General features: G+C 41.3%; 1 protein-coding gene across 1 annotated transcript; it reads left to right on the forward strand.

Annotated features, from left to right (window-relative positions):
• Positions 1–5,842: 5,842 nt before the first annotated feature.
• LOC112264560 (sodium-coupled neutral amino acid transporter 2-like) lies at positions 5,843–17,327 on the forward strand. Its single transcript, XM_024441238.2, has 15 exons — positions 5,843–6,148; positions 7,356–7,481; positions 7,658–7,739; positions 7,851–7,966; positions 11,060–11,226; positions 11,602–11,677; positions 12,310–12,392; positions 12,699–12,757; positions 13,284–13,454; positions 13,633–13,712; positions 13,919–14,019; positions 14,665–14,789; positions 14,913–15,057; positions 15,167–15,264; positions 15,419–17,327. The coding sequence occupies exons 2-15, from the start codon at positions 7,357–7,359 to the stop codon at positions 15,521–15,523; spliced, it is 1,533 nt and encodes a 510-aa protein (XP_024297006.2). The 5' UTR covers positions 5,843–6,148; position 7,356; the 3' UTR covers positions 15,524–17,327.
• Positions 17,328–23,573: the final 6,246 nt, after the last annotated feature.

Genomic DNA, 23,573 nt, shown 5'->3' on the forward strand with positions numbered 1-23,573 from the left:
GAAACATGTTAAACAAAGTATAGAATCAATCTTTAGGATGTTTTTATCATAAATCTTCAATAATGTTTCAACCGGAGAATTCCGTTGTCTGTAGAAATGCAATGGAACGCAGCTAACTCTCACGGGAGCAGGCGAGACTGAGCTAATGGCACTCTGCCAGACCCCTGACTCAAACAGCTCTCATTCCCCCCTCCTTCACAGTAGAAGCATCAAACAAGGTTCTAAAGACTGTTGACATCTAGTGGAAGCCTTAGGAATTGCAATATGACCCCATAGACACTGTATATTCAATAGACAATGACTTGAAAAACTACAAACCTCAGATTACCCACTTCCTGGTTGGATTTTTTCTCAGGTTTTTGCCTGCCATATGTTCTGTTATACTCACAGACATCATTCAAACAGTTTTAGAAACTTCAGAGTGTTTTCTATCCAAATATACTAATAATATGCATATTCTAGCTTTTAGGCCTGAGTAGCAGGCAGTTTACTCTGGGCACCTTTTTATCCAAACTACTCAATACTGCCCCCCAGTCCCAAAGAAGTTAATGTGGAAGATTTCAATAACTTTAAAAGATTCTTCAAGTGCAGTCGCGAAAACCATCAAGCGCTATGATGAAACTGGCTCTCATAAGGACCGCCACAGAAAAGGAAGAGTTCAAGTAACAGACACATCTCAACATCAACTGTTCAGAGGAGACTGCGTGAATCAGGGCTTCATGGTTGAATTGCTGCAAAGAAACCACTATTAAAAGACACCAAAAACGGGCCTCCCGGGTGGCGCAGTGGTCTAGGGCACTGCATTGACATGGTAGCTGTTCCACCAGAGACTCTGGGTTCGCGCCCTGGCTCTGTCACGACCGGGAGGTCCGTTGGGCGACGCATAATTGGCCTAGCGCCGTCCGGGTTAGGGAGGGTTTGGCCGGTAGAGATATCCTTGTCTCATAGTGCACCATGACTCCTGTGGTGGGCCGGGCGCAGTGCACACTAATCAGGTCACCAGGTGCACAGCTGGCTTCTGGGTTGGATGCGCGCTGTGTTAAAGAAGCAGTGCAACTTTCTTGGGTTGTGTTTCGGAGGAAGCATGGCTTTCGACCTTCGTCTCTCCCGAGCACGTACGGGAGTGTTAGCGATGAGACAAGATAGTAACTACTAACAATTTGATACCATGAAATTGGGGAGAAAAGGGGGTAAAATTCAACAACAACAAAAAAGACACCATTAATAAGAAGAGACTTCGTTGGGCTAAGAAACACAACAATAGACCGGTGGAAATTTGGTCTGATGAGTCCAAATTGGAGATTTTTGGTTCCAACCGGCGTATCTTTGTGAGACGCAGAATAGGTGAACGGATGAGAGCCACATGTCAAGTTAAATCAAATCAAACTTAATTTGTCACGTGCCAAATACAGAGACTTTACTGTGAAATGCTTAACAAGCCCTTAACCAATAGTGCAGTTCAAGAAGAGTTAAGAAAATATTTACCAAGTAGACTAAAATAAAAAGTTATAATAAAAAGTAACACAATAAGAATAACAATAACGAGGCTGTATACAGGGGACATGTGTGGTTCCCATCATTGTGCATGGAGGACGAGGTGTGATGGTGTGGGTGTGCTTTGCTGGTGACATTGTCAGTGATTTATTTAGAATTCAAGGCATACATAACCAGCATGGCTACCACAGCATTCTGCAGTAATACGCCATCCCATCTGGTTTGCACTTTGTGGGACTATCATTTGTTTTTCAACAGGACGATGACCCAACACACTTCCACGCTGTGTAAGGTCTATTTAACCAAGAAGGAGAGTGATGGAGTGCTACATCAGATGACCTGGCCTCCACAATCACCCGACCCCAAATGCAATTGAGATGGTTTGGGATGATTTGGACCGTAGGGTGAAGGAAAAGCAGCCAACAAGTGCTCAGCATATGTGGGAAGTCCTTCAAGACTGTTGGAAAAGCATTCCAGAGGAAGCTGGTTGAGAGAATGCCAAGCGTGTGCAAAGCTATCATCAAGGCAAAGGGAGTCTACTTTGAAGAATCTAAAATATAAAATATATTTTGATTTGTTGAACACTTTTTTGGTTACTATATGATTCCATGTGTATTTTCATAGTTTTGATGTATTCACTATTATTCTACAATGTAGAAAATAGTTTAAAAAAAGTTTAAAAGCCTTGAATTAGTAGGTGTGTCCAAAACTTTTCACTGGTACTGTACATATACATATAAACTCAGCCAAAAAAGAAACGTCCTCTCACTGTCAACTGCGTTTATTTTCAGCAAACTTAACATGTGTAAATATTTGCATGAACATACGATTCAACAACTGAGACATAAACGGAACAAGTTCCACAGACATGTGACTAACAGAAATGGAATAATGTGTCCCTGAACAAGGGGGGGATCAAAAGTAACAGTTAGTATCTGGTGTGGCCACCAGGTGCATTAAGTACTGCAGTGCATCTCCTCCTCATGGACTGCACCAGATTTGCCAGTTCTTGCTGTGAGATGTTACCCCAGTCTTCCACCAAGGCACCAGCAGGTTTCCAGACATTTCTGGGGGGAATGGCCCTAGTTCTTACCCTCCGATCCAACAGGTCCCAAGACGTGCTCAATGGGATTGAGATCCGGGCTCTTCGCTGGCCATGGCAGAACATTGACATTCCTGTCTTGCAGGAAATCACGCACAGAACAAGCAGTATGGCTAGTGGCATTGTCATGCTGGAGGGTCATGTCATGTTGAGCCTGCGGGAAGGGTACCACATGAGGGAGGAGGATGTCTTCCCTGTAATGCACAGCGTTGAGATTGCCTGCAATGACAACAAGCTCAGTCCGATGATGCTGTGACACACCGCCCCAGACCATGATGGATCCTCCACCTCCAAATCGATCCCACTCCAGAGTACAGGCCTCGGTGTAATGCTCATTCCTTCGACGATAAACGCGAATCCGACTATCACCCTGGTGAGACAAAACTGCAACTCGTCAGGGAAGAGCACTTTTTTCCAGTCCTGTCTGGTCCAGCGACGGTGGGTTTGTGCCCATAGGCGACGTTGTTGCCGGTGATGTCTGGTGGGGACCTGCCTTACAACAGGCCTACAAGTCCTCAGTCCAGCCTCTCTCAGCCTATTGCGGACAGTCTGAGCACTGCTGGAGGGAATGTGCGTTCCTGGTGTAACTCGGGCAGTTGTTGTTGCCATCCTGTAGCTGACACTAGGTCTGTCACTGCGAGGATGATCAGCTGTCCATCCTGTCTCCCTGTAGATCTGTCTTAGATGTCTCACAGTACGGACATTGCAATTTATTGCCCTGGCCACATCTTTCTTTCTTTTGGTGTTTCTCAGAGTCAGTAGAAAGGCGTCTCTAGTGTCCTAGGTTTTCATAACTGTGACCTTAATTGCCTATCGTCTGCAAGCTGTTAGTGTCTTAACAACTGTTCCACAGGTGCATGTTCATTAATTGTTTATGGTTCATTGAACAAGCATGGGAAACAGTGTTTAAACCCTTTACAATGAAGATCTGTGAAGTTATTTTGCTTTTTACAAATTATCTTTGAGTGACAGGGTCCTGAAAAAGGATATATATATATATATATATATATGTATATATGTATATATATATCAGAGACAAAGAGGCACAGTCTAAAAGTAGATCTCCTTTGCTATGCCTTTTTGTTGCTTTACTTTCAAGTTAGTCACTTCTTTTCCAAAAATGTGAACAGGAAATGGTTGATAAATTAAATATCTCTCACCTCTTGCAGCCAATCAGCTGACAGTAGGCTATTGGTTTATTAGCACACCACTGAACTAGAATACTCAGCAGCATTTTAATTAAGGTGGTAGAAATGCTTTAAGCTACTCATACAGGTATTTGGGACAGTAACAGGGTACACAGGTGATAAACCAAACAATTGTTTATACTACATTGTCCTATAGAAATACATAATTGGATGCATTCCATCCAAATCCATAGACAGACATTGACAACATTTAGGCTTCACACTCTCGTATATCAGTCAAAAGTTATGTTCATTTAAGATAATTTCCACTCCTGAGGTGCCTACCCCACGGCCTGTGTCTGGACGCGTCACCTTAAATGATGCGTTAATGTAGCATAGGGCCATGGCGAGGCTGGGGAATCGGCCCAAATCCAGGCCCTGCTCCACTTTCCTGATCAGTCTTAGTTTGGCAGGGTCACTCTAAAGCCCCAAACAATGGCTCCCACAGACCTATACACAAACTAACTCATGTGTGACTGAGAGGGGAATAATGTGTGTGTGTGTGTGTGTGTGTGTGTGTGTGTGTGTGTGTGTGTGTGTGTGTGTGTGTGTGTGTGTGTGTGTGTGTGTGTGTGTGTGTGTGTGTGTGTGTGTGTGTGTGTGTGTGTGTGAGTGTGTGTGTGTGTGTGTGTGTGTGTAGTGTGTACATCTGTGTTGCTATGTTTTGGTCTATAGGCTGGGAGGCTGTTCATACGTACACAGGGTTAGTATGTTTTACAATGTATACCGTTCTACTATCACATGGAAATGAACCTGGCACAAATAGTGGACGTTGTAGACGAGTGGTCCTTTAACAGTATTATCTCCCGAATAAGCAACTAACCCTAACCACTGAGGTCCAACTGGTCTCATACCACCAAACAACATTAACTTTGTTCATCTGCAAACTTGTTCTCAGAGATCCTTATTTTCTAACAGTGCCATGGGTTCATTTGTATTTGTGTCACAAGTTCATGAAGCCAAAGTAAAGACCAGAAGGCTAGACATAAAGACTGCTCTAATATGGTTGCATAATGAATGGGAACGGGGTCTCTGTTACGAAACTGTGTGATTTCACCTCAATGTCAGACACCCCAGCTGAATCAATCTAAAATGTGTAGCATACTGAGAAACATTGACCCTGCTATGGACAATAATAAAGTGATAGCCTAAGACATGTGTAATAGCCTAACATGTATGGGCTACAATGAAGAAACAGCTGTGTGTGTGTGTGTGTGTGTGTGTGTGTGTGTGTGTGTGTGTGTGTGTGTGTGTGTGTGTGTGTGTGTGTGTGTGAGAGACACAGGTAACCATAACAGGAAGTCAGAGCCTGTGTGTGAAGTAGGGGGTAGCTTAGTGTGCTTAGAAAGAGTGTGTAAACATAACTTTAACAGCATGGTTGAGAGAACCAACGCGCTGCTTAGACTCGCAAAGGAGCAGAGTGTGAACCTAAAGCCGATGTGAGGGAGTCACTTCATGACAAGGGGATTGGGATGACACGGATTCCTGGCGCGCTCACTGAACCGTCGTCACATGATTCGTTTGCGTACGTTAATCTTCTTGATACTGGGAGGTCTTCTTTGAAGCGTTGGTCGCATTTTAAATTCTACTGACACACAATCTCGTGCTTTCTCATCAGTTAATCGTCTGGTCAATTTCATGTCCGGGAACCAAGTAAAAACGGTCCAGAAAAGGAGCCATGGCCTAATTATCGGGGTGGGTTAAACCAAAGGAATGTAGGCCTAGACTACTATGGGCTATAGTTTAAAGTATAGACTATTGGCTAGGCTATTTATTATCTTCTCAGTGCAACACATAACAAAAAACTAACGAGGACACAGTGATCCAAATACATGATCTGAATTCAACTTTTTCCATGAGCAGAAATCAAGATAGTCGAATGCACATTGTGAAGGGCATTCAGAACCATCCCCTTTACTGGACCGTGTGTTTGTACACAAACCGCGTCATTCATTCTGGTGTGTGTGAAGTCTATGCCTGTCGCCAAGCCAAAAAGCCACTCCCCTTCCTCCTCGGGCTGATGCAACGCTGGATAGATATAAAGGTGCAGACAAACCCCACCTCGTTTAGAACAACGTAAATTCAAGTTGCGTATCACATCGTTGGCAATTTGATTTATATAACATCTTAAAATTGATATTTTAAGCTATTCTTATACAATTGTATCCACATTGTAAGTTATTTTCCTATTTAATTGGGACAATTGAATTGTATCTTAGATACATTTATTGTTACTGAATAAAACTTCAAGGATAAATAGTTTCTAGTAGAATATTGGAGACATTCAACGGTGAAGGAATTGTTTCAAATTCAAATTGAAAAGGATCGCTACTTTTTCATAGGGATTTTATTCGTTTTCTCAAAGGTAAGATTCAGTCTGCGCCGCATCTTTTACTGTCTTTCGGGAAATATACTGGGTTACCGGGTGTAGGTTAATTCACTTGTAATTCTCTATAAACTATACATTGTAATTTACAATTCTATAGGCCTAGTAAATGGATGTATTGTTAATAATTAAGTCTATTCTATTGGAAAATAGGTTAAATAATTAGCCTATATATTGTGTATTGAAATAGCGGGCCGATGTATTTCATCTCTTGCAGGTTATTTCCCTAGTCAATTAGCCAAGATCAATTAGGCGCAAAGATCAGATTTATTAGGTTATAGATGTGTTGTTTCTGTATTCTTTATAATGTTTATGATGCTATGCTATAGGCCTAGGCTACACAGCGCAATGGGCCAGACTCACAAGGAGATAAATAAATAGCACTGACGCTGTAGGCTAGTGGGCTATATTATTTAGAGGAATGTCGGGGCGGTAACCAAGAAAGGAATGTAATGGATTTGATGGTTTAGTCTTTTCCCTTATTTAGGATATTTGTAAATAAAAGACATCAATGTCCAAGAAATGATGCAACCCAAATGAATGCCTGTAAGCTACAGGTGAGGATATCTAAAAGAGATATAAGACTACAGCTCTGCGCAAAATGGTGCCATGCCCATAATAGACAAGCACGTGCCTTTTGTTTCCATCAGTCAGTCATGGAAGAAATCTTATTAAATGGAGCCCAAAATCTAATTATTTAACAGTCCCATGCCTATAATGTTTTAGATTAGGCTGTGCTCTATCATTTAAACCCCTAAACTAATAACACGATCTCACATTCTGTTTAAATAAACGGGATTTGTTAGTTACATTTATCGGCCTATTACAATGTCCTTCTTATTTAACACGTTGAAATTGGAGATCAAAAGACTTGCGCAATGCTTTTGTCATTCATATTGGGAATGTGACGCTGCGCTGATGTGGATAGACGCGGGTGCCGGGCGGCTGGTATTTTTCCACTGGCTCCTGGGATGAGTCACCCCCCTTCGTCTGGTCACATGACTTCAGATTTATGAGGTAGCTGCAGCGCATTGAGTAGCCTAGTCTCTCCCTTTCTAATATTGATTATTCAACGTCCCTGGTAGAACTCACGGTCATATGAAAGAAGAGAGTTGGAATGGCACAGGCAAGAAGTTCACAAATAAACACAAATTGATTCAAGGTTTTCCGTTTGTTTATTTTATAGCATGAAACAGGCCACTGCAAAAACAGAGATGAGCCGCTTCAACATTTCCCCGGATGAGGATAGCAGTATCAGTTCCAATAGTCATGAATACAGTTCCTGTCCAACCAAGAAGGTTCCTATTGACAGGTGAGGCACTGCAGCCTGCTGGGTCTGAAGATGCTCTGCAATAGACTGTGTTTCTAACCGCAGAAATGTCATCAACTTGCTTATTTTTGTAGAACTTGTATTATGTTTGTTTTAAAGGCTGAATTGGAATGGGATTAATCCATTAAATAAATGATTTATGCGTGTTTGATTTCCAGTCAATATCCCGATATGGATGCGGAGAGTCAAAACTTCCTTCCAGACTACCACCTGGACAAGAAGAAGTATGAAACGGATTATGTAAGTGCTGGACTGATAACATATAGGTTACCCAATTTGAGGCTTATGGTTTACTGTGCATTTATTTGAGTTTTTTTTCTAACTGGGTATATTTTACTTTATTCTCAACAGCATCCGGGCACCGCCTCTTTTGGAATGTCAGTCTTCAACCTGGGCAACGCTATTATGGGCAGTGGCATCCTTGGTCTCTCCTACGCCATGGCCAACACTGGCATTGCACTCTTTGTGTGAGTACAGTTCTAGTGTTCCTGTATGCCAGTGTCAGACTTGGGTTTCATTGAAATCAATTTCAGATTATTTCTACATCTGCATTGCTTGCTGTTTGGGGGTTTTAGGCTGGGTTTCTGTATAAGCAGTTAGTGACAGCTGCTGTTGTAAAAAGGGCTTTATAAATACATTTGATTAATGAAGGAAAACTGCACTGCGGGTTCAATCAGAATGTTCACACTGTGTCATCCAATGGCAATGTCCGCAGCTTGCAAGGTGTGACGAAGAACTAGTGGTGTCTGTTTTAAAGAGGTTAACACCAGTGATATGTCCCAGGATTGCTGAAGCCACCGGTCGGTCATATCGGCAGTCCCCAGAAGGAGTAGTCCTCCATAGGAATGAATGGCATTCTATAGTATTTTAATACAAATTTTCAAGGACAAAATTACATGTATTTAAGTATTTTGTTGTTGTAGTGGGTACAGTAACATTAGTACTTTCAAAAAATTATACTTTATGGAAAAACATTGTAAAGAATTTACATTTTTTATGTTTAGCTCACATTTCGATTATGCATTTTGGTGTCAGTAAACTAATAAATGTGGCAAAAACAAATATACACATTAATACATTTATTTCATAGCTTCCAAATTATTTTTTTACAATGGTGGAGGGTGGTGCCAAGATGAAGGCGCAGTGGCTTCAAAACAGCACTCCCTGTCAGTCAACTAGCGTATATATAAATCATTGGAATGAAAATACACTTCCACAATTGAAATGGGGCTCAGCTTTATGAATCTGGGAAGTAGGTAGTAGGAATTAGGAGTGACAGGTAACCTAGCGGCTAAGCGGGTTGGGCCAATAACCCAAAGTGTGCTTGTTCGAGTCCCTGGGTGAAAAGTCTGTTGACGTGCTCTTGAGCAAGACAATTAACCCTAATTGCTCCTGTAAGTCGCTTTGGATAAGAGCGTCCGCTAAATAACTCAAATGTAAGTCAACATCACATTGAATAGAATGCAATATAGAATATCACTGTATGTTGCTAGTGTGGAAGATAGTTTGTGGAACTGTCTTGAGTCTGAATGCACTCAGTCATATCAGAGACAATACAGCACATTCTAAACTTGGCAGTGTGATATACCACCAGGTAGAGCACAATAAGGTCACACATCTCAATATGTACCAATGTGAGGCATAGATACTGTACATACAACCTGAGCACAGCATTTCTCCACAGTCTACTGGAGATGTGTCCTTGTCTAAGACAGGGCATTGGATAACCCTGAAGGGAGTTAGAGTAGGCTGGTGAGTACAGCCACAGAGATCAAAGCTTATGCTACCGCAGGGCACGGTAGCTAGTAGCCATGCAGGCCAGTGTTTACGAACAGGGGGCGTACGAGTGTGAGCGCTGGGGTTGGGTGTGTGGCGCACTAGCATCAGGGCCTTTCATGTGGGCCAGTCACTCAAAGCCGGGGGGAAGCCGCTTAGCAGCGCTAATCTTTCTGCGAGGGGGCCAGAGATATATATAAAGGTGTAAGGTACGGGAAACGGGCCTCACATGAGATCATTCCAGTAGACTCTTCTTCTTCTCGCCATTACACTCATTACACATCATTTCAAACAACGTTTAACCTAAATCCAATGACATGGTGTCATTTTTTTGTTGATTTCACGTTAGTTGACAAATCAACCAAATGTAAATCAAAACTAGATGTTGAAATGACTTCTGTGCCCAGTGGGTAGCCAGTTTGAAGGGCCACTTGCTATGAATATGAATTATGAATATAATACCTCTGATTATTAGTGTAGCTTTGTGAAGTAGGAGAAATTCTGTAAAATATATAAACCATACTGAAAAAAACTTCATTCATTTGGCTTATGCATTTCCATAACATACCTTCTTCAGGGTATAAAAGCTTTTGTGTATTTTCACAAAGGCCTCTGTTTAAAAAAGATCTTTGTTTGCAAAAGGTTTCCACACCATGGGATTTGCAAACACTTCACTGTTGGGTAGATTCAGTATTTACAGAGTGAAAACAATTACCTTGGGGTCATCTAAGGTATATTTGATGAGTCAGTGAAGTGCATATGACGTGATGAGATGTAGACTAAACTATTATGGGCAGAAGTGTAAATGGTGACAAGTAAATCTTGGCAATGTTCTGTTATAATCTCCACCCGGCACAGCCAGAAGAGGACTGGCCACCCCTCATAGCCTGGTTTCTCTCTAGGTTTCTTCCTAGGTTATGGCCTTTCTAGGGAGTTTTTCCTAGCCACAGTGCTTCTATATCTGCATTGCTTGCTGTTTGGGGTTTTAGGCTGGGTTTCTGTACAGCACTCTGAGATATCAGCTGATGTAAGAAGGGCTTTATAAATAAATTTGATTTGAAGTAGCCGAGTCGACAGAGCTGTGCTCGGATATAGTTGAGTAATCGTCTCTATACCACTGTGTTGTGGTTCTGAAGTTGTGTGAGTGAAATGATTTGCACAAAGCCATCATAACGTGAACCTAGCTCATATCTCTTAGAGAATTTTTCTCAGTGGCACAATTTCTACTATTAATACAGTGAGTCAGTGTTAGCTCTGCACAGCTGGAGCCCATTGTCCAATCACATCCCTGTATCTGGATTGTGCATAGCTGTGTTGCATCAAAACTGTCCCCATGACAAGGTCTTTGCAGATCAGCTCACAGACAGAACCTATTTATCCCTGTGTTTGGGTGCTACAGTACAGTAGAGAAGGTCACTTGTATGTCACTTCCCCAGCCTCAACATGGTCAACATGAGATGTGTCCTTGCGATGGTCAGAACACATTTTCCATGTGAATTTAAGCCCTGCGTTGACATTTGGTGTGGTTTGTCTTCACGTTCAGATGGAACCTTTGGGAGATCAAGTCAAAATAATATGTTTGAATTGGGACTGGTGAAATACACCAAACGGAAACAAAGCTTGTTCTTATCCAATGTGCACTTATCAGTAGTCAACCGTGTTACTAGGTGTCAGTGTGGTTAATAGCAGTCGATAATAGTCCTTACCAGTCTTGCAGGCAATAGCAGTCCTTTGGCCTGGTTCCGTACCTTACTCATGATACAATGTTCCTCTTCTCTCAACAGAATTCTCCTGGTGGCTGTGTCCATCTTCTCCCTGTACTCTGTGCACTTGCTTCTAAAGACAGCCAATGAAGGAGGGTCGCTGGTCTATGAACAGCTGGGTTACAAGGCCTTCGGGATGCCCGGGAAACTGGCTGCATCCATCTCCATCACCATGCAGAACATCGGAGGTGAGAACTAAGGACACTTCAATGGTCATTCAGGAAGACAGATCAAAGTCGGGGAGACAGTCAACTCCTAGTGGATCAATGAGACTATGTGGAAAAAAGTCCAAAGTCTAAATGTCAGTGATGTCACACATAGAAAAGGAAGAGCAGCCAATTAAACCAAATGGTTCTGTAAATGTTTACAATAAATATTTGCAAGGGTACTAGACTTTCCAATAGAACAAACATCCCTTCTGCGAACCAATAGGCCTATTCATCCTTAGTTAGTGCTACTAGAACATTCTCAGAGATGTCTGTTTTGGAACAAAATAAGGCATGTTTTGATGAAAAGTCACAATATGACTTTGACCAACCGTGACTTTGCTTTTACCTTTGCAGCCATGTCCAGCTACCTCTACATTGTGAAGTACGAGCTGCCGATCGTTATCCAAGCTTTCGTGGGAGCTACCAATGGGTAAGCAGCTTTGTCTCTAGATTCTGTGTGTCGGTTGGTGTGTGTGTGTCTTTTAGTCTGCTGTTACTTTGGTTTAACAAATGGCCCATGGTTGTTTTTGAGCGGTCGACCCTCGAGGTGAAGTAGTGACTTTGGTGTCATTCAAAATGGCGGCGGGTTGTTTTTGAGTGCTGCGCTGGGAAGATGTGAAGAGGCCTCTTTGTCCCTCTCAGCAGAGAGGGAGAGGAGGGAGCAGGGACGGTGTGTTGTCGGCGGCCGTTCAAAGGGTCCTTTTAGAAGAGCCAGTGCCGCACCGAGACAGACCTCTGGATGAGCTCATTCAGACCAACCAACTGGCCCATCAAACATTCATGAAGTGTTGCCAGCATGTAGCTAGACCACCCTAAGAGCAGGCTGCTATTTATGTGTGCATTGCAGACATTCTGCCATGTTTGTATTTTACAACAACAGTCAAACGAGAAACGAACGCTACAATAGCTTTGATATAGGTCATATTTCTTCACAAAAGCTAGATAAATGTTGGGATATGAATGTGTGTATGTGTGTGTGGGTGTAACTGTGTGTTATTATATTAAACTGTGGTGATGTGTGTACAGTGTATGACGTGTTCTTGTCTCTCCTGTGCGTTCCAGAGAGTGGTATGCGAACGGGGACTATCTTGTGATCTTGGTGTCAGTTGTCATCATCCTGCCACTCTCACTTCTCAGGAACCTTGGTAAGACACAATAGTGTGTGTGTGTTAAAATGCAGCACTTGTGTAAAATGTTGTGAAAGGGCAGGGGATGGTGACGCACTGTGGCAACGTATGTGTGTAGTAGAGGCCAGAACAGTTTGTTTACATTAGATTCCTTTTTGACTGATAAAGTTAATATATTGCCTTAGAGTACATTCTTATTCATTGTAATATAGTTTTAATATGTTATAACGGATATTACACAGTTGTTAGTATATTTCCTATCTTACATTTCCACAGTATATGAAGTACTCAATAGTTTTTTCTCTCTCTGTTACCTTACTTCAGGTTACCTTGGTTACACAAGTGGTTTCTCCCTGCTTTGCATGGTGTTCTTTCTGATTGTGGTGAGTCAACATCCTAAACTACTCTGCTGTTATGGTCTTTACAGTTCAGGTTATTGTAGTGAATGGCTCACCTACAGATATGATATCTTAATTTTATAACTCTGTTGTCGAAGATAATGTTCCTGCACAGTAGGAAATGCAAATTGTAGTGTATTTAAGGTTTAAAGCGGCTTCTAAAGTTAGTCATTTCCACTTTAATACTGTCAATCTTGATTTATCCTAACTAAAATGTATCAACCACATTTCCATTAATTATAATCCATACAATAATTCACATTTCCTGTCACTGCAGGACTATTTCCCTGCAGTGAGAAACTGGTCAAATTAAGATAGAACACCCGAATAACTGTGACACATTGGTTTACAATTCTGACCTGCTGCTCACACTAGCCGGACCATGAGCAAGCATTCTAAAAGTAATGAGTTTTAATCTGTAGTAGTTATAATATTGGCAATTAGCAATGTATGTAGCCAATAGTCTGTACCTTTTGTATGGGAGTCTAAATGGGCATGGTTACTTTTCCAGGTGATCTATAAGAAGTTCCAGATTCCGTGCCCTTACGTCCCTAACATGGACGTGATACTGAACGAGACGGTTAGCAAGGTCCTGAACAACACGGTGGGCTTCCTCAACACCACCGCCATCGTCTACAACGAGGACGTCTGCACACCCAAATACTTTGTCTTCAACTCTCAGGTGAGAAATGGACAGATATGTTGAGTGGTAAATCGATAAATAGAAAGAGAACTACTTAATGGATGCCCAAGTGCTTTCGTACTTGTCTTTATGTTTGTTTTTTGTGTGATCTAATGTTTTTTTGTGTCTGTGTACATGTGTCAAATGTCTAACGGTCTTGCCTAACTCTCTCCTTCAGACGGTGTATGCTGTTCCTATCCTGACGTTCGCCTTTGTCTGCCACCCCGCTGTCCTGCCCATGTACGAGGAGCTTAAAGAGTGAGTCTATCGCTGTTTACCCAGCTGACACGTTGTCAAGGCTACACACACACACACACACACACACACACACACACACACACACACACACACACACACACACACACACACACACACACACACAGTTTATAGCTGTAGTACTTGTGAAGGAAGAAAGAGAAAAGAACAGTGGTTCTGTGTTGTCTCAACCTCCTCTTCTTTCCCAGTCGTTCCCGTAGAAAGATGCAGGGCGTGGCCAACGTGTCTTTCCTGGCCATGTTCATCATGTACCTGCTGGCTGCTCTCTTCGGATATCTGACCTTCAACGGTGAGCCACCCCCGCCCCTCTTAGAAACATATTCATCCATTTTTTAACAGTCGGATACAAAACTAGTTTGAGAAGGAAACAGTCCGTTTTGGGGCTCATACAACCAGTTGTTATGCAAATACTGTCCCCCATGAGAAAACAAGACACAGAATCATCTGTCCAATACACCAATGATCCTGTACATTTGTTATGGCAAGGAAATCGCAGCAGGTGTCCAGTCATGTTCCAGACTTCCCTAAAAGTATGGCTACGCAATGGCCCTCGTTAGCAAGGATGACATGACGAAAATGAATGAACTAGGGTGTGAAAGTTACGCACAACCTTGAATAATCTAAACTGTATTACAATTGACCTCTCAATCTCAGTTTGATTTGACTGGACATGTAACATGCAGGTTACAAAGACATTTCTGAACGAACACCAATAATACAGCTAAATGAGTGAATGTTGACCGTAGGGGTTATTATAGAGCATTGCTGACCAGGGTTCGATACCCAGTTGGTCACACATGGGCCCTATGTCTGGATATCTGAATATCTGAAAGGTGTGGACTCATCAGGCTAAGGGAAATTAATTGAATATGTGGCTTTATAAGTGAAAGGAAACAAGCATAAATTAAATGACCATATTGGATTGGCTTTACAGTGAATGTGGAGCCCGAACTTCTGCACACCTACTCCAAGGTCTACAAGTCTGACGTGATCCTACTCATCGTTCGTCTGGCCGTGCTGACAGCTGTCACCCTGACTGTCCCTGTGGTGCTGTTTCCTGTAAGCCTCACATCTATCTATCTATCTGTCTGGCTGGCAGCTTGTCTGTCTGTCCATCGTCCATTGTCAAGTTCGGCATTGCCACCATGTTGACCTTGGTCCCCCGTCTCTGTCTCTCTGTAGATCCGCACGTCGGTCAACCAGCTACTGTGTGCCTCCAAGGAGTTCAGCTGGATCCGCCACACCATCATCACCGTGGTTCTGCTGGCCAGCACAAATTGTCTGGTCATCTTCGTCCCCACCATCAGAGACATCTTCGGCTTCATTGGTGAGTGAATGTGTTCAGTTGGTCAGGTGCAGTTCACAGAATCTAGAAGTTGTAATAGAGAAAGAAAAGAGGTGAACATCCCCACTGAGCCTGTCATCTTCCTCCTCAGGTGCATCTGCGGCAGCCATGTTGATCTTCATCCTGCCCTCGGCCTTCTATATCAAACTGGTCAAGAAGGAGCCCATGAAGTCTGTGCAGAAAATTGGGGTAAGAAAAAACCCTGCTCCTTTTTGATCCATGAATTGATGTGTTTGTGGGTGTTGTGGTCTGTGACTCCTGGCAAGGAGCAGCAATCATAGAGTGGAGAAGAAAGCCTTGTTGTGCTAAAAGCCCAACGGTCTCGTCCTCCCTCTCTCTCCAGGCATCCATCTTCCTGTGCAGTGGTTTCTTCGTCATGATCGGCAGCTTGACCCTCATCACCCTTGACTGGATCAACAACGCCTCACAAGCCTCCGACGGACACTAGGATACCTCATCCACCGGGGGGCACCACACCAGCTCAGCCGCTAAACATCTGACCGCTAAGACTGCTACCCAAGAAGAAGAAAATGACCTCACATACAACAATGTTCGGCTTTGAACTCTAAGCAAGAGACTATACCATTCCAATGAGAATGTACTGAACTTTGTACAGTATGCAGTTAAGCCACACAGGTGGTGATGATCTTTTTTCCTTTCGTTGTGCTTTCTTTGTTTTGTTTCCCGTTTTGGGCGTTTTCTCTTTTTTTGTTATTCTGGTACAGTTGAAACATTTGACGGTGCCTCAAACAGGGATGGTGTAGTTGTAGAGTTCCACTGCAGCTCATATTCAGGTACTGCGTGTGAGCTCAGCTTTTTGGGCACGGCGACAACTTTTCTCAACCGAGGCCGCACGCAACCGCGGACATCCTGGAATCCCAGAACTCATTACAGGGGGAGAACATGACAGCAGACTCTACTCGACGTGAATAATTTAGCGTTCAACTTCTTATTTTTTAAAACATTGCCAAAAAAAGTATTTGTAATATGTGTTATTATATTTAAAAAGCACTTAATGTTCAGCACACTCGTGAGGAAATTGTCTGTTCACGGACTACTAGACCGCTTATCAGTATTTGTACCAAGGCTGTGTGACCTAGCTAGTGGTGTCAGCTTAACTTGTAAAATGCTTAGTATGAATCAACGAAACCTGCCTTCTCAAAACCCCACACTGGAAGTTGCAAAATATCTCTTTTAAAGAAATGTATTACGCATTATAATGTATTGAAGACCTTGTTCAAATCTTATACAGCGATGACACTACTGCTTGTCGATGGGGCATGCTCCCTGTCAAATCCCCCGGATGCTAAGGGGAGGGGGACGTTACACTTTTTTTCTTTAAGGAAGAATATCTTGAATTTGACCACATGCGTGGTTGTAATGTACCTGTTTAACTTGCTAAAATAGTTTGTTTTCTGACTGTTTTGAGACCGCACATAACCAAACGTCACATCAACGTTACATAATGGCTTCCATGCAGAACTGAGGGAAGGCGGAGGAATGTCGTGTGAGCTGCTCAGTGTATCTGTCAAAATGTCAGTGTTTTTCTAACGGTTGGCAGCTTCTCCTTATTAAACATGACCGTAGGTACAAAAAGTTACGAAATGATTGATAAGGATAGTGTAATGTTGGCTTGTCACCTCGTCACAAACACGAGGCGAGCGGCTCACTACTTCCAATGTTAACCTCACACATCATCCAAACTGTTATTGTCCTGCGATTATTTATGGAAGAACATGAAATCAATGTAATTTTATCTATTTTACTATATTTATATATTGTACATATATGTGTAAATATCTATGAGTTGAACTACTGTATATATGCTCTGTTTTGTTTAACCTTCTATTGGCATTTCACTAAAACTAGAGCTGTAAAAATAGCTGGTGAATTTGGTCTTTATCAATTTACCCCCCCTATGATTCAGTATGGAGCTGTTCACTTTCATTTCTGGAACCATAGTGAGAGCTTTCCCTCTTCCACTTGCTGTAATTCTGAAAGACCATGTTTAAAGTGGAACCTACCAAAACATAGTGGCAGTGGTCTTTGTGTAACACACTTCACACTTGTTCTATTTGTGACCCTGATAACCTTTTCTCACATGCTTTATGCACGTCTTGGTTAGAGAGTATGTGAGCCATCTCTTGACCTCAGGAGCAGAGGGCATCGCCCACCAGTGTTACACTCTTGTTTCAATGAAACACTATGTACATCATGTAATTATTGTCAAAATAAAGTCAAAGATAATCCCACACATTGTCGGGTCTTTATTGTGTCAGTTCTATTTTGCAGACCAGCTGATTGTGGTGTGGTTTTGCAAGGAGCCCACCGAATGTTGGGAAAGTGATGGCAACTCCTGAGACAAAGAACTGTAACCCCCTCAATTTTGTTTGATAAACTGCACAAAAACACAAACAATTTCAGGAGAGAATATTACATTGTCTAAATATTGTGGTGGGAAATGATGCATTTTTTCAAATGTTGGCATGAATGAGATGTATAGTCCAGAATCATAAGTCCACCAGTGTTTGGACAGTGAAGTATAACTCCAGCAATTTGGGATCAAATGATGAATATGAGGTGACAGGAAGACACAACCTTATTCTAGACATGATGTTAAAGTAGTGCTGTTGATTGGATTTGAACAGCCAAATATGTGTAAGACACATCTTTACTCTGCCTTGCTGAAATAAATAAAAGCACAACTCATGCAAATGACCTCATTAACCACGTTTCCATCCACCCTATGAAAAAAAATCACGACAGCTGTGATGGAAACAGGAAGTTTCGATGCAATTTTATAAATGTTGAGAGATAATTTGTTTATTTGACATGGTGGAATCTTTTTGCGTCTTTAAATTCAATTATGCGAGAAAAGGCAGTGGAAACGACTTCACGCGCAAATATTGATGTAATAACAATCATTCACTGAACTATAAACCTCAACTAAATCTTGTAATGAATAATGTTGAAATTTAGCAAGTTAAGGAGACTAAACTGCTTGGTGTAACCCAGGAGGGTAAACTGTCATGGTCAAAACATATTGATGCAACGGTAGCTAAAATGGGAAGAGGTCTGTCCGTATTAAAGCACTGCTCTGCTTTCTTGACACCACTATCAACAAGACAAGTCCTACAGGCCCTAGTTTGGTCATACCTGGACTACTGTCCAGTCCTATGGTCAAGTGCCACAAGAGGGCCATAGGCAAATTACAATTGGCCCAGAACAGAGTGGCACGGCTGGCCCTTAAATGTACATGGAGAGCTAACATTAGTAATATGCATGTCAATCTCTCCTGGCTCAAAATAGAGGAGAGATTGACTTCATCGCTTGTATTTGTGAGAAGTATTGACATGTTGAATGCACTGAGCTGTCTGTTTAAATGACCAGCACACAGCTCAGACACCCATGCATACCCCACAAGACATGCCACCAGAGGCTTCTTCACAGTCCCCAAGGCAAGAACAGACTATGAGAAACGCACAGTGCTACATAGAGCCATGACTAACTACATGGAACTCTATTCCACATCAAGTAACTCATGCAAGCAGTATAATCTGATTTTACAAAAATCTGATTAAACTACACTTTGTGGAACAGCGCGGACTGTGAAGAGCCACACACACACACAACACAGGCACAGACACAAGCATATACACACACACGCTAACACAAGTACTCTACACACATTACGTATTGATTTTGTATTGTAGATGTGTTGTAGTAGTGTGTGTGTGTGTGTATTAATGTGTGTATATATACATTCCCGTAATATTGCTGCAGCAGCGAATGGGTATCTATAATAAAATACATATATTGAAATCAACCTGGAGTCACGCGATGACATGAGTAGTCATCCCGCTATGGTATGAGGGATGAGTTTGAGGCTCCTTTCCAATAAATATCGAGGGTCTTATTCTGGTGACATGATGAACTGCCGTTTGACAAATAAAAAATCATCGCGTTTATCTATGTATTGTAGACTAACCTACCCGCACAGTATCTGCGAGCTGTTTAGCGAAAGGGCATGTGCCAATGTAACAGTATTACCCCTACCTGGGCTCGAATCAGAGACCCTCTGCACACATCGACAATAGCCACCCTCGAAGCATCGTTACCCATCGCTCCACAAAATGCGAGCTACGACACGGATTGAAACGCTATTACTGCGCACACCGCAAACTAGCTAGCCATTTCACACCAATACCAGACTGGGCACATTTGCTATTTAACGCAACACTTTTTGTGTAAAAACTATTGGTATAGATGAAAATGGATAGAAACACATTGAACAGTACATTTTTATTCGGTACATGAAAACTTAAGCAAAAAATAAATAAATTGTGTGCACTATGTCAACACGCACTGATTTTTATCAGCAAGGAATCCGTTTGGTGGAAACACCACGGGTGGGAAAATCGCATATTTTATTTATGCGTATTTTAAAAATATTCCCATGAAAATCTGTCGCCAATTGGATGGAAACCTATCTATTTGAAGTGATTTCTGTAAATGAAACTAAATCACTGTGACAGTCAAGTGGGGTCAACCACAAGGCCAATACGATCAAGCCCAATCCCCCCCCAACCGCCCTGTGGGTTGTCCCTGCCAGTGCGTTCCAGACACAGTATTTTATTTTGGGAGCCCTAAACCAGATTTGGTTGAGGGGCCTCCCCACCTCGCAGCAAAACATTTTAGTGGCCCCCCTGTGAGGGTGGAGAGAAAAATATAAATCTACACATTTTGCCATGGGGCGTATATAAAATAAATTCAGTTTTCCAGCTAATTTCCTGCAATTCTACCCATTTTTCCATAGGGTGGAGAGATATTTTGGCAGTTTTAAAGCAAATTTTCGGCAATTCTACACATTTAGTAATGACTTATGCCATGTTAATAAGATATCTGAGTGAGAATGACTAACAAAATCAATGGGTGCCTCCTGGAGGTAGGTATTCAGTCATGTTTACTACAAGTTTAGATAGCTGGCTAACTACCAATAAAACATTTTTTTTTGATGACATGGCTAATTGAGTGACTGTCGGTAGCTGGGTTTCCGTCCAATTGGCAACAGATTTTCATGCATATCTTCTTAAATCAGCATAAAAACAATATGTGCATTTTCCCACCAGAGATGTTTCCATCAAATTGACTTGCTGTAGAAAAAAGGCTGTGCGTGATGATGTATTGCACATAAAAAACCTTTTGTGGTTAAATTCCCATGTACCAAATAAAAATACAAGTTAAATGGGTTTCCATCACACTTTCAACTCTACCGTTTTCTCACAACAAAAAACTCTGGTTTTGGCACGTTGTGCACCAGGGAAAATCTGATAATGACACAAAATATATGTTTTTGTTTCAATTGTTAGTAAATATATGTAAGACAGTTATATTGAAAATTATATGTTTCATATTATCGTAGAACACGCTCAGCACCATGAAAACAACTTAGAGCCAGGAGTCATGGTTTAGTGACATATTTTAAATGTCATAATACAAATTAAAGTATTCGAGCTGTTTAGGGAATTACTTAAAATATGAACTAAATATTATAAATAATTTACAGGAAATCGCTGTCCCTCAATTTCATGTCACTGGTGTTACCCTTAATAAAAAAACACCACTTTGAAAAAATGACACATCCTTGCCAACTTTTTCCTGGGTCAAAGGTTCATTAGAGGCAGGGCTGTTTTAAGAGCACATGGTGAGTCTGCACTCCCTCTTCATATTAGCAATTTGATGATGCAAAGATGTTAAATCAAATTAAAAGAAAAAAACCTTCACTGGTGTTATAGTTTATAGTATGGGGTAAGGAAATATGATTGATATAATTGATCCAATCATATTATTAAGTGATTTATTTACAATTTAAGAAGTGTGGTTTGAGCTACTGTGGCCCCCATTTTAGATATGCCATCTTGTCAGCAGATTTGTCACCGGTGTTACGTCCCTGGTGTTACCAGTGACTTGACATTAACACCAGTGAAAATCAATCACACTGATAACTTTTTATATCAACATAAGGTTTTATACTGTTTCAACATTGTGATTTGTATGGCTTTCCTTTTAATAGATACAGCAAATTAAAAAGTAAGTGCTGCGGAAAAGCAAACACTCTACAGAGAGCGCAGGGATGCTGCCCAGACCGCAGAGCAGCCGGCATTACAAAAACAACTTACTTATTTAAAGGATTTAGAGAGTCAAAAAAGAAAGAGAGTGAATGATCTCACAGAAAGAGGAACAGGACAGTAGCGAAAGCAATGTCGGGTCAGTCAGAAAAACACAGAGAGATGTTGAGAGCAGGAGAGAGAGAGCACTTCTTTTGCAGGGAAAACCCCTTTTGGGTGGTGACACCGCAGGAGAGAGACTGAGAAACTTACCAGTGCAAGACTCCTGAGAACTTGCAGTTTACAATGGATAAAATGCACAAACTTGGTCTTTCACAGTCCAGAAACCTGGAGGAGATTGCAGATAGCACAGTTTGTAACAATTCAAAGGCACAAGCCAAGAATGTGAACACTCCACCGGCTAGACAGAAATCCAATGAAGAGGTGGAGTGGGGGGCTCACTAAAGTGGACAACTGACCTTGGTCCACCATGTGAAAGACAAAGGATGCAATGTCTTTCGATGAGGAGGTAAGGGACTCTGGCACTCAAATAGAGTTATATTATGTTAGTGAGGAAGAAGTGGAAAGTAAGGCACAGATGATTTATGGAGTAACCATAAAAGGAACCATACGAATGCACCAGGTTCTGAGTAATCACGCCTGGCATCCTAAAATACAAAGACATAAGTCGTCTCTGCCATGCAGCGCAAAGCATGTGGGATTGCCCATGTCATGGACTCCAAGAAATCACTCTCCCTACAGTGTCACTCTCCCGACAGGGGTGCATTGTGAACCACGATGAACCACCATACCCTGGGGTTATACTGGAGGTCAAAGAACATAATGTCAAAGTTAAGTGCATGCACAAGGAATGAAGTCAACAAGTTCTTCTGGTCAAGCCCAAGAGATGATAACAACTGGTGACCACATTGTGTGTCTGATGCCAAAGCCAATGCCAGTGAACAAAAGATCAGCGCAGATTGGCCACAATATCTGGAAGTACTTGGAGGAGCACCTGAATGTGTGAAAGTGGAAGATGTGAACTGGCTCCCAGAGAAGAAGGCGTCAGTGGTTAGAAAGCAAGGGAGACTGGCTGGGAGATGCTAACAGATGGATGTGATACAATAGCATAACAAAGACAAACATATGGACAAACTTTTCTAAAGACAAACAAATCTCAAGTAAAAGTGAAGTTAGTATGGGAAATAATTAGTACAGGAAAAGTTAGTACAGGAAATAGGCCTGTTCCATGAACATGTTTTACTGCGTACAATATGTCTATATCCGTGCTTTTGGGAAAAGTTAGTCTTAGTTTACATTCAATGTTGTGTTTCTACAGTTCTAATATACATATTTTATGTTTGTACGACAATGTGTTAGGGAATACATTTGAGGCAATAGGCTTAATCTTTTGGTCTTAATCTTTGACCAATAACATTCATTTTATTGTTCATATAAAATCAACACATTCTAACATGATTTATATACTTTTTTTAAATGACTAAATTGATCAAATTTGTATGAAATAATTTATATGTTAATGTCAATGGTTTCACATCGTGTCACTGGTGTTACTGCATGGATACTTGTGTTCTGGCATCAGAGTTGCCCATTTTCATAGAATATGTTAATCTTTATCTACCCAACTGCTGCTGCATTCATTAGTAAGCATTTTAAGGATATGATAATCCAATTTTGATGACCCAACTTAAATTATTTCTGATGTTACAACACAAAACACGTGGTAGAAATATAAAAATGTCACACACTAGAACTTTCTACATACAGGTTTAAAGTTAATTATTACAAATCTATTACAATGTATTAATATTTGCATTAACCTTTTGTCTTTTATTATCTATGCAAATTACAATGTGAAATTACATTCAGGAAAGCCTGAATTGTCATCTAAAATATAGGGAGCACCAGAGACGACAAGGCAGCACTAGCATTTTTTTATGTTATGTATTACAGATATTAAATGTAATTAAACTGGCATGCATGTTGATTTACAATGGGTTAACTATTATCTGACAAAGTTTTATTTACAAAAAAAAATGTGCTCTTCAAAATCCACCATTTCCGTAGAATCACCCATATAGCCTACATGATGAGATTGTTATTATGATGGACAAAAGAGCGAGATTATTTTTGTCAAACGGAAGCCAAAAATCAATCATCATGTCACAAGAATAAATCCCTCGATATTTACTGGAAAGGAGTATCAGTCATCACCTTGTTACGCTAATCATAATTTATTCAAATCTGTAACCTGATTTCTTTCCGGACGAGTCCTAATGGGAGGACCATACATGTCATCGCGTGACTCCAAGTTTACTTCGATATGTTTATTAAGCATATCAATATTTTCGCAAAAAAAGCGTTTCCAAC

This window comes from Oncorhynchus tshawytscha, linkage group LG15, assembly GCF_018296145.1.
Source record: "Oncorhynchus tshawytscha isolate Ot180627B linkage group LG15, Otsh_v2.0, whole genome shotgun sequence".
Lineage (NCBI taxonomy): Eukaryota > Metazoa > Chordata > Actinopteri > Salmoniformes > Salmonidae > Oncorhynchus > Oncorhynchus tshawytscha.

Coding starts and splice junctions, on each gene's coding strand:
- LOC112264560 (XM_024441238.2), top strand. CDS start 7,357: ATGAAACAGGCCACTGCAAAAACAGAGATGAGCCGCTTCAACATTTCC. Junction 11,227..11,601: donor CACCATGCAGAACATCGGAG/GTGAGAACTAAG, acceptor TTACCTTTGCAG/CCATGTCCAGCTACCTCTAC. Junction 14,020..14,664: donor CGGATATCTGACCTTCAACG/GTGAGCCACCCC, acceptor TTGGCTTTACAG/TGAATGTGGAGCCCGAACTT.